The sequence below is a fragment of the Trichosurus vulpecula genome, chromosome 4, assembly GCF_011100635.1.
Source record: "Trichosurus vulpecula isolate mTriVul1 chromosome 4, mTriVul1.pri, whole genome shotgun sequence".
Classification (NCBI taxonomy): Eukaryota; Metazoa; Chordata; class Mammalia; order Diprotodontia; family Phalangeridae; genus Trichosurus; species Trichosurus vulpecula.
Genome location: NC_050576.1, coordinates 103480358 through 103492370, shown reverse-complemented (window position 1 = coordinate 103492370; position 12013 = coordinate 103480358). Strand labels below are relative to the sequence as shown.

The following is a 12013-nucleotide window of genomic DNA, read 5'->3' as shown; positions in this document are numbered from 1 at the left end:
CGATCATCTGTAGAGGATAACTTGCCAAGTTTGCACAGAAGATTTCAGATTGGACTAGGTAGTCCACTTGGATTAGATGGTGATGGCTTTTTAAGATTAGGTAATTGTTCATATGCTTGCTGTTAGTTAGTCCCCTTTTTCAGCCTGATTGATTTTGCTAGTGTCGTTTCTGGCCATGGAACAGAACAAAAAATACCAATGTGCTTGGAAATTGAACTCATTTCTTGATTTTCAGACTGCTCTTTTTTAACTTAAAAGCATTCACAGTCATGTACAAGAGTTTTGCTATTTCACCAGCTTCTTTATCACATTTTAAGTACAGATAAATTGAATGCATGTTATTGTCTCATAGGATTTAGAGGTGAAAGAGATATGAAAGTCAGTCTGAACCTCTGATTTAACAGGGGAGAAAATGACTTTGAGAGAGGTGGTCAATGAATAAGAATTCAAATCCATTCTGACTCTGAATCCAGTGTTTTTCCCTTGCCGTCAGGTTGTTTTATTTCTCCCTACCACTCTGAGTAAACCTCACATCCTGCTTCTCCCCCACTAGCCACCAGTATTTCCTACATTTGATTAACCAGTAGATTTATGTAAACTTCCCACTTGATTTTCTGTTTTCTCCGTGTCCTAAAGCATTTTAGAAGTCATCATTGTCTGACTTTTTTTTTTCTCAGTACTCTTATAAGCATCTCTTAATTGTTCTCTGAAGTCTGGAGGTTAGAGGGTGAATATAAACTCCTCCTCAGGATATAAATTCAAGGTTGGAGGGGAGGGATACAGCACTACTGCCCTGTTGTCCTTTAGAATAGATCTAACTTGACCTATCTTGGCCTGTACCTTTCTGTATAGACTGTGCCTTACTTTAGCATGGGAGGAATTATCACAAAGTTATTCTTTAAATGGAGCTTTTCAGTAATATCATGATACAGCTAAGAATCAGGCACTGTTCCAGGTATCATTTCTTCTCTTCTCCCTGCCCGGACCCCCCCCCCCCCCAAAAAAAAAAAAAAAAGCTTCCCTTATAGACTTTGCAGACATCTGAGCCTCTAGGCAAGGCCTGCACAACCTCTGGCCCGCAAAAAGGTAAGGTTGTTCCTGTGTACTCTCTCCTGTTTGTCATGTGACCTATGGCAACTAGCCATGGTCAGTCTGTCTCTAGCCTAACCTATGTGGGGCCTGAAGAGCTTTAGCCTATTTTAATTTTGTCCCCTACCTACTGCCAAGTTGTGCAGGTCTGCTTTAGACTGTCAGCCAACACTTTGGTAAGCATATACCACAGAAGAGACTCAAGATTTTTGTTTGTAATACCAAGTTTGCTTTAGTGGGTAAAATGAATTTGAGCCGTCAGATGCTGAATGGATTGTATATCTCATTTCCACAGACCACGACACTCATTAAACAGCCTTGCAGCAGCAGTCAAGGAAATTGAGGAGATTCCAGCATACCTCCCTAATGGCCTTGCTCTGAAAGACGCTGTACAGAAAGCCAGAGATTGGCTTCAGGAAGTGGAAGCCCTTCAGGTTGGTGTAACTTTGAAAAACTCCAATTATGGTTTCTTTTCTACTCATTCCCTGTGTGTATCTGTCATGTAACTTTTTTCAGTTTCCTTCTACATTAAGTAAGATGAGGCCCTTATGAAGGCTTGAATACAGCATAGTACAGTTTTGGGTTAAGGTGAGGACATTAATGGTCACATAAAATTCTTGCTAGCTTCTTGGGTCAAGTACCCTATTGCCCCTGCGTCTCTTCTCTATCCCCCCCCCCCCCCCCCCCCCCCAGTTAGGTTTCCTGTTAAACTTCATCCGTATTTTTGCCAACTGAATCTGTGATAATCACAAGCTGCTGGAGTACAGGATACATAAAAGAACAAAGGGTTGAAGAGAGTGAGTGGTTTGGAAGTCCCATAGATTATCAGGAACTTGAAGTCAGGTAAGTGGGTTTGGTGATTTGAATGGCATCAAACTTGAAGAACATAAACACTGCATTTTTCAATAACAGTTTTCTTTATGGACCATTGTGATAGTAGTTGCTAGCTAAAGAATACATGATGTGACTGATGTACTACATCTAATAGGTGTGAATAGTTTTATGGAAGAAAAGAGTTTAACTTACTGCCAGTGTCATCGGTTACTGTGGTGTTTTCTCTCTGTGAACTTTTCATTGCATCTGATTGCCATGGTCACAGTAATAGTCATACCATTAACCTCTCTTTAACTTTGATAGTCTGAGTAATTGGATCATTAATGGTAGAAGAGGTGGGGGTTTGGAGAATTTTCGTGTTATCTCTGAACTGTAATATAGGCTGAAACAGGATCAAGACCTGGAAAAGGCAAGAAACACAGCATTTTGTTAACACAGAGTCCACCATTAACTTGTCACCTAAATTCAGGTCAGTGAATAGCAAGGCATTTTCCCCAAGGACCTGCCCCCTATAGTATTACTAAAAGCTCCACTATTGTAGAGATAAGCAGGAGTTAATATTTGCCTGTGTGGGATCTGTGCATTTTTTTTTTAAAAAAATTGGTATTTCATTTTCCCCCAGTTACATCTAAAAACAATTTTCACCATTCATTTAAATTCTCTCCCTTCCTCCCTTGCCTCCATTGAGAAGGCCAGCAATTCTATATAGGTTATATATGTGTATATATAACATCCTGTAAAAGAAAACATAGACAGAAAAACGCCTCCAAAATAAAGTTTAAAAAGTATGCTTCAATCTGTATTCAGATTCTGTTAGTTCTTTAGGGATGGAGAGCATTTTTTGTCATGAGTCTTTCAGAGTTGTCTTGGGGTCTGTGCATTTTTTTTCAGGGACTCCTTCTGTGTTAGAAGATAAGATGTAGTGCATAAAATATAATAGAGAGCCCTAAGATAAATTTTAGTGATCAGAAATTAATTTTATATTTATGAAAACCTGATTGAAGACCTCAATAATGTATAGCCCAAAGCAAACTGTTAAACTTCTCTGTCTTGAACTTCATCTCTGAATATGCGGACAAGTCCAGTTCCGTCTGACAGACTTTGAGAGGAAGTTAATAAAAATGTACTTCATAATAAGATGGAAAAATCCAATGAAAGCATTCAGTTTCTTAATTAGAAATGCTGCCTCGTTCTTCCTTACCCTTACTTTGCCTAAGCCCTTGTGACAACTATTACCTATAGCTTATAGATTCAGAGAGCTTATTTCTTTGAATCTCCTTTCTTCTCAGGCTCTCTTGAGCTGATTGTTTTGAACTTGTGGGAAAAAAGGGGAAAAAATAGTAAACTTTTTTCATCCTAATAATCACTTTGGTTTGCTTGCTTTACTTAAGTGACCCTCCTTGTGTGGACTGCATCTATGTAAGGATTTACTGTGCATGTATAAAGATTGGAAAGGCAGTTTGCTTGAGTGTAGCTTAAGCAGTGGCCTAGATCAGGAATCTTTGTTTACTTCCAGTTTTTGACACTTTGTGGCTTTGAGTCTATGGACAAGGCCTTCTACCCCCTTCAAGCCTTAGTGTCCTCATCTATACAGTAAGGGTGATATCTGTAGCCTGTATCTCTCAAGGGTTGTTTGTGAGTCTCAGATGAAATCGATAGGCATAAGAATGTATTTTCAAAACTTCATGAAGTGCCATATACATGTCAGTTATTAATCATTGCATACAATCATTGAAGGAATGGAAACTTTGTAGAGATTGATTTTATTTGAATGGAGAAGTGAGCCAATAGGTCTACTAGCTATATTGAGGAATTACATTTAAGCGAGAGAGGCAGTATTACCTGTTTCTAAAGATAATAACCCAATGAACACACTAAAAGTCCTTTGCTGACGGGAAATTAGCAGTGGGAAAGAGAATGAAGACCTTCTAAATAGATTTCAGAATGGCCACTTTTGCATAGGAATATGTATGACTAGATATTTTTGACCTCAGCTGGCAACCAACTTGGTTATCCCATGTCTTTTTCATACTTATATGAAACCAAGCTCAGACTGTTGATGGCGTAAAACTAAAGGACGGTATCTAAAAAGGAAAGCAAAGAAATTTGAGATTTCCATGATGCCTTTAACTTCCAAGTTCTGAATGTCAGACTTGTATGAAAACAAGTTTGTGACCATTCACTAATAACATCATTAGCAAATGGAAAAGGATGCATTTCTGTTTTGATTATTACACAGTGATTATGATAAATTGGTTTGCCTAAACTAAAATTAAATTACATATACAATGCATCTTAAGACTTTGTAAAAGAACAGAATTTAATTTATGACAAGTAATTTTGAATTTATTGCTTATTCCTTAGGTTTTTCTGAATCTTTTATTTAAAAAGAACTTGTAAGAGCATAAAGCTAGTAAGTTTAACTCAACAGACAAAATGCCTAGAATACTAAAAGATAGGCAATTAGTATGGCCATCATGAATATGTAGTTCACACTCTTTATTTAGTGTGATGTCTTCAAGACATTTGTCTTTGGGTGGATATCGTCATACTACAGTGGAACAGAACTATGGCAGTTATGTTGAAAATGGAAAGTTTTTAAATTGTTTCATTTTTAGATCTCTCTGTTTCATCATTTCATAGTTATCTGCCCCATTTTGGCCTCTGAAAACACTGATATCCTTGGCTAATAGACCACCTTAGATACTCTTTAAGATTTGTTTCCATGTCTCATGACTACCTTTATACGGAGTGACTTGTTTTTGTCTAGGTGCATTTTACTAACTTCAACCCCTTCCAAGGAAATTCCAGTGCTACGGTTAACTGCCCTTCATTTGGAAACACACTTTTGGCCCCAGAGTGTGTCCTGTTAGCTCATTTGGTTAGTGTGTGGTGCCAGTAGTGCCAAGGTCATGGTTTTGATCCTCGAGTTGGGCTCCTTGTTTCTCTTTTTACGGGCAGCTAGATAGTGCAGATAGAGGCCCAGGATTCATCTTCCTAAGTTAAAATCTGATCTCAGACCAGGTGTATGGCATACAATCTTTTTCCTAAGGCCACTGATTTCATTCATGGTCATATCTAGAAGGCTTTTGAGTGACACAAACAAGAAACCATGGAGTTCATCTGAGTCGAATTTGTTATTTAGATGTTCACAGAAGAGGATGTGATGCCAAATGAGGGAATGATGAAGATCATATAATTTCATGAAGCTTTTTATAAAATGCTGTCTTCTGTTTTTTATATCATAATTGTCCTCAGTATTCCTCCCCCCATGTAACAATATTTCTAAAGACAAAAAAAAGAAGAGGAAAAATTCCACAGCACAACTGATAAGTACGATGAAAAATTCTGAAAACATGCAGTTTGTCATGAGATTACTCTGCATATGTATGAATTATTTTGCTAACATCACCTTTCTGGCTGTTAAGATTTAATTGCAAAATGGTAATTTTCAGAAGGTATGCTAAGGATTCTATGGAGCACAGGCAAGTTCAAAGGAATCTTGGCTAGTTGGAGCAAGTATGAACCAGCAGTTTCTCCAAGTATGATAAAGGCAAAAACATTTCCAGGTGATATTGGAAACTGCCCTTAAATCATTGTTTTCAGGGTTGTGACTCAAACATTTAGCGGTAAAAGTTAGGTTTTTATTTTCATCTGGGCTGTTTTTACAAGAAGGATTAGAACAAATACTTTAATTTTCTGGAATTAAAAAAATCTTTTTGCTCTACCGCTTTGTATTATTCATGTGTGTGTAAGAAGAGCTCTGAGGCAGCTAGGTGGCTCAAAGAGAGAGTCCTGGGCTTCATCTTCCTATGTTCAGATCTAGCTGTGTGACCCATAGCAACTCACATCACCATCAGGTTCCTCATGTATGAAATGAGCTGAAGAAGGAAATGGCCAACCTCTCCAAGATCTATGCCAAGAAAACCCCAACTGGGGTCACACTGAGTTGAAAATGACTGAAACGACTGAAACACAACAAGAGAGCTGCTAAATTGGTTGGAGTTGAACAAAATGCAGGCCATTTCCCAAAGTGCCCTAGGATTGTGGGGTGGTTATCTCTCAAAGACATATTACTACACAATTCTGTCTTTTTCCTTCTGTCTCCTCCTACTAGTATATTTCACTTTGTTAAGGGTCGTGTTTGTTCTCAGTCAGAAGAATAAACAGAAAGTGAACCTCTTGTTTAAAAATCTTTTAATATCAGCTATTTTCTTGATTGTATTAGGCTGGAGGACGAGTACCAGTGTTAGACACACTAATGGAACTTGTTTCACGAGGCCGATCTATCCCCGTGCATCTGAATTCTTTGCCAAGACTGGAGTCGCTAGTGGCTGAGGTTCAGTCTTGGAAAGAATGTGCAGCCAATACCTTTCTGATGGAAAATTCTCCATACTCCCTCTTAGAGGTAAGATAACTTGAAGCCAGCCAACTTGTATTTCTCCTGGCTCAATAAAATGTATTGCCATTAATATATAAAGTCAGCATTATTGATTTGTGTCTTATATGCTGAGTTGTTTGTTTTTCTTCTTCCTACTACAGATGTAGAATTTACGATGAACAGTTTACAAAATGTACTTGCTGACCAGGTCTAGAATACCAGTTTGACTAAGGAAATACTCTATTTCCCCATGTAAATCTAACTGGCCTTTAGTCAGTAGATCTTCAGTTTGACCTTGTTCTATTAATACTTGAGCTATCTTCCCCAGAAAATCAGTTTTCTCAGAATGCCTGTAGATCATTTTCTCTAGATTGCCATAGTTTTTGTACTTTTCTTGCTATTTATTGATTTTGTCCAGATCTATGATTTCATTTGGTGAGGAGATTCCATCTGCTTCTTTGAACTGGAGACTATTTGCTAGCTTCTACAATCTCACAGACAGTTACCTGGGTCACTGAGCGGTTGGCATATACCCAGGACTCTCCATGTTCGTGACTTTGTGGTTGACCTTGTAGCACCACACTCATGACATGCCCCTCTTACTACTAAAGATGATTTGGTTTGGGATGCATTGCCATGGGAGGCAAGGAAGGCTTTAGTTTTGTAATCTTAATGATCTGTCACCTCATTTAGATATAGTGTATACTTCCTTTTCCGAGTAACTATTTATTGATTAATTAAGGATCAAAATAAAATTATTTTAATGAATCTCATTTATTTAATGAATCAGGGCACTCTGGCTGTAGACCTCTTCATCTAGAAAGGAAATTAGAAATACACTTTTTAGACATTATCTAGCTCTGCCCATGGGCTTCCAGTCTCTCACTTAACCTTTTTTTCTTGTATCATGGAGCCCTCCTCTTCCACTTAGGTGAAGCCTATTTTGGACCCTTTTCCAGAATAATGTTTTTAAGTAATTGAAAGAGATGCTAAATTTTAGTTAGAAGTGATTGAAAATAAACATGTAATATTTTTTTCCACTTTCCAAGTTCACCAACCCTCCCTGAAATCTATCCATAGATCCTTGATGGATCATAGACCCTGATTAAAAGCTCAAGGGCTAGACTTAGGTTTTTGCTTCTGTTCATTTCCTGTCTCCGTGATGGCAGTTGCATTTTGAAACATTTTCCTTTGGACTCATATCAGGTTCTTTGTCCCCGGTGTGATGTGGGTACAATGGGGCTGAAGAGAAAGCAGAGAAAGTTAAAAGAACCTACTCCGAGTGGAAAGAAGAGAAGCACAAGACTGGAAAGTCTGAGTGACCTTGAAAGAGCCTTGACTGAAAGTAAAGAGACAGCTTCAGCGGTATGTCATTCTCTTCATTTTGCCATTTATGATTTTTTTTTTGAAGGGTTTTTTTTTTTTGATGGAGGAAGGCAGGGCAATTGGGATTAAGTGACTTGCCCAAGGTCACACAGCTAGTAAATGTGTCAAGTGTCTGAGGGCAGATTTGAAATCAGGTGCTCCTGACTCCAGGGCTGGTGTTCTACTCACTGCACCACCTAGCTGCCCCCCTTTTTTGAAGTTTTGCTAAAGTACCTTTGTTTTTCTATACAGTCATTTCTGAATGTCTCCCCACCCAACATGTAGCAAAGAAAAAAATATTTGAGCAAAACAAACTGACCAGACAGTATGACTGACAGCCTAACATGACATTTCACACCCAAAGTTCCTCACTTCTCCAATGAAAGGACTTTTCTCTCCAGGATGAATATTGGGAGGAAAGTGCTTTGGAAGACCGATGTTAATGGATATGGTCTCTAGATTCTATTGTTAATATTAAAAAAAAAACCAGTTTGGACTTGGATCTGGATTTCTTGTTTGGAGGACTTTAGCTTTATGACTCTAATGATGTATTAAATGTTAACTTCTCATTTCCAACCTATCACCTCTTTCAGACACATTGCACTCTTTTTTCATTCCACAAAGGAACTGAATTACAGTTCGTTGGCCTGAAGATTCACTGACCACTTAGTGGATAGTTTTTAGGCTCAGGAGTGGTTATTACAGTCATTGGAATCTTGTTGAATGTGCAGATTCATACTATAATGGGTACTTGTATAGGGATTGGAATCATTTGAGGGGTAATGGTTCACTTATCCCATGAACTCCATCTTTATTTTCGAGTGAGATGTTCAGTTTTTTTTGGAAATGAAGAGTTAAAAAAAATTCAACTAAATCTTAGTTGGAAGATCGAGTTAACTGTTCCTATTAAGCAGATACAAAAACCTGGTTTTCATATCATCGCTTATAATATTATAATAAGAGCTCAAAAAAATGTCTGCCAGTAATGTAAAGTTAGTGGGTTTTTTTTTTAACCAGTGGAATGGATTTACTCGTAATAGTTAGGATTTTCCCGTAGTCTAGGAGCTCTTTAAGAGATTCTCATAAAGAGAGGATTGAAACATTGTGATTGGAATGGGCAATTTAAAAAAAAAATTAATACACAGTTATGTAGCAACTAAGCTGATTTATGCTGAACAAGATAAAAATAACTTCCCTCTTTTTTTTACTGCTTTTGAATTGTAAGGGAGAAAGGACTGGTTTTTTTTTTTTTTAACTTAGTGTTTTAAGAGACTCTTACAGCAAGTGATAGCGAGCTTCTAGGAAATCTCTCTAAATCAGATACATAGGACGAATGAAACTTTATAACAAATTAGGAGTTGTGTGTTTGTAAATACCAGCATTTTATAGAAGTGAACCTGAATTTATGTTGTGGAATTTGGGGATTTTTAGAAGGTGAGAAGGCAAAGGAAACGAATGTAGGGATTAATATGTGAGAAGTAACATAAAACAAGTGTTCCAGGAGCATCTGATCTTGGGAGGTGTGTGGGGTTGCGGAGCAGGAATCTTCCTGCCCCAACATTAAAGCTTCAGTGGTAACTTCCTTGCAGATGGCAACACTTGGTGAAGCTCGGCTAAAGGAAATGGAAGCCTTGCAGTCCCTGAGAGCAGCTAATGAAGGGAAACTACTGTCATCCAACCAAGACTTAGAAATCAAAATCTGTTTATGTCAGAAATCCCCAGCTGCACCTATGATTCAGTGTGAACTCTGCCGAGATGCCTTCCACACAGGCTGTGTGGCTGTGCCCAGCATCTTGCAAGGTCCCCGCGTCTGGCTCTGTCCGTATTGTCGGAGATCTGAGAAACCCCCATTAGAGAAAATTCTGCCCCTTTTGGCCTCCCTTCAACGCATTCGTGTTCGCCTTCCTGAAGGAGATGCTCTTCGGTATATGATTGAAAGAACCGTGAACTGGCAGCATAGAGCACAGCAGATGCTTTCTTCAGGGAGCCTAAAATTGGTACTAGACCGAGCAGGGTCAGGACTGTTATACAGCAGATGGCAGGCCTCAGCAGGCCAGGTGCCAGAGACAAATAAGGTAGGCTCAGACTTTGGTTTTCAGAATCTGGCAAGCCCTTATGACTTCCACACATGTTGCTGGGGTGCTCCCCCAGCTACTGGAGCATCATCTTCAGGATCACTTGTGTGTTGTGTGTTCTTAATGTGCTGCTGCTGCTGCCACCTTCCCTTCTCAAAGAAATGTCTTCTAGAGGATTTATTTTGTCTGTTTCCTGAGGCATATGCTTATCCATGTGGCTATGAATTCATCTGCTTCTGTGAGGCAGTTTTCTGTAGACATTCTTCTTTGTTCATTTAGAATAGTCTCAAGTTTTCCACTAATGAATAGTAAATTTTCAAATGGCTCCCCATCAGTTTGCACAGAAATCCATTAGTCTGTATTTCTCTTTATACAATATTGTTCATTTTAAAGTAATTTTTAAAACTTCATACTTTCCATGCAAACCAGCCTCAAGTAGAATGGAAAGAAGCTCCTGCCATACTCCATTCTTTCTTTTTTCAAATATGTTTTTATGCATTTCCACAATTTCTTTCTGTAGCACTACTTTCTTCTCCTCCCAGGGAGCCATCCCTTAAAGACAAAATAGACACATTCGTGCTGTTGTCTTATCCATTTATCTGAGAGCCAGAGGTGATCCAGCATAATGTTTGCTGCTCCTGATGGCATTTTGCTAGAACCATGGCACTTACTTGAGATAGGAAAGATTTTTCTTTTATATAGACGATGGATATAAAAAGAAACCCCAAACTGTACTTCCTCAGTCTCTTTCAGATTGTCCCCAAGTTCATTTTGATAGTAGCTGAGTTTGTGCCTTTGCCCAAGGATGATTTCCCTTGACCACTTAGTTCCCTGGATTTCTCATCAATTCCCTGGGAATATACTAAGAATTTGTGCTTTTTACAATTAACGAATATTGCAGCTGGGGTGGCTTCAAGTTTTAATTATTTGTGGCCAAACCTTTGTCCCACTCCCTTGGCTTGACTACTTTAGGATAAAGGCTCTTAAATAATTTTTAAAATGTCTTGTCAAAGTATGTGCACATTATCTTTTATCAGTAAATATAACTACTCCTGTGGTAAATTGGCATTTTTAATTGACATCTTTAGTTTGTATACTGTAAGAGTTGATTACTTTGGATCTGTCTCATAAAGAAAAGTTAGTCTTTGTTTTGACAGTGTAACTACTGTCAGGGTAGTTATATGAAACTGGTTTCATTAAAGCCAGGAATATTAAAGGCCTAATCCCTTTAGTGACGTAAGTGCCAAAGACAGTCAGTTTGGGGCAACCAAGTCATTGTGTTTCCCTCTTGTCAGTCTGACAGCCTGATCCAGCTCCATCTCTGGGCCTGTAAAAAATTATTTCCATGCTAGGAAAGTCTTGTTACAAAATGTTTTCCTCCTATTAGGTTTCACAGACAATTGGTGCAATGTCCTTTTCTCTGCCCCATGACTGGGACAACAGAACCTCCTACTTACACTCTCCCTTTTCAACTGGACGAAGTTGCATCCCCCTCCATGGTTTGTATACTCCCATTCATTTTGGGGTTTCGGGTTAGAGATATTACAGGCAATCCTGTCGTACGTTTCTACTGCTGTTAACCAGTTGCCTAATTAAAAGGCTTTGACTTGTTTCATTTTAGAGTCATAACTGAAGTTTATTGTTCCCTTAAAATGCAAAGGAGTTCTGGGGTAAAAAAGCTTTTTATTAATTCCATTTTGGAATGTTGTAGTGGTGATTCACAACTTCATGATCTCCGTTTTCCAAAATGATACGTTAATTTTCCAAATGTCTGGAGCACTTTGTGGAATCCTGTTCCTTACCCACAAACTGGGCTTTTATGGTATTTTGTGATAGCTTGGATTCTTTACTAGTTCTGGTTGTGCAGATCTGGGTCTGCCAGCCTCAATGTATTAAGAAATAATGTGAGGTTACAGAATCTAGTCTTTTTGGAAGGAGCAGTCAGTTTTGGAGGAAAAGTCAAGAATAGGCGAGATGAGATTTATTTTCTCTGATCTTTTATAGGTATCAGTCCTGATGTGGATGAGCTGCTAACAGAAGCCCAATTGCTCCAGGTGTCTCTGCCTGAGATTCAAGAAATCTACCAGACTTTACTCACCAAGCCAAGCCCGACCCAGCACCCTGACCGAGGTTCACCTGTTGGACTCACCAGTGAGAAGGCAAGAATCAGGCTTGAGGGGGATAAGCTCTGTGTCATTCACATTTTCTGTAACTAGCAGGTCTATCATACTCGAGTACCAGGAGAAGGACTTCACTGAATGGGGAGTTG

General features: G+C 38.7%; 1 protein-coding gene across 2 annotated transcripts in view; it reads left to right on the top strand.

Moving 5' to 3' along the window:
• KDM5B (lysine demethylase 5B) overlaps positions 1-12013 on the top strand; it is a 72417-nt gene that overhangs the window by 57080 nt on the left and 3324 nt on the right. For both annotated transcript variants that reach the window (XM_036754547.1, XM_036754546.1), the window contains 6 exons: positions 1385-1523; positions 6152-6331; positions 7511-7669; positions 9259-9744; positions 11132-11243; positions 11749-11903. In XM_036754547.1, the coding sequence (XP_036610442.1) occupies positions 1385-1523; positions 6152-6331; positions 7511-7669; positions 9259-9744; positions 11132-11243; positions 11749-11903 (1231 nt within the window). The remainder of the gene's footprint in view (positions 1-1384; positions 1524-6151; positions 6332-7510; positions 7670-9258; positions 9745-11131; positions 11244-11748; positions 11904-12013) is intronic.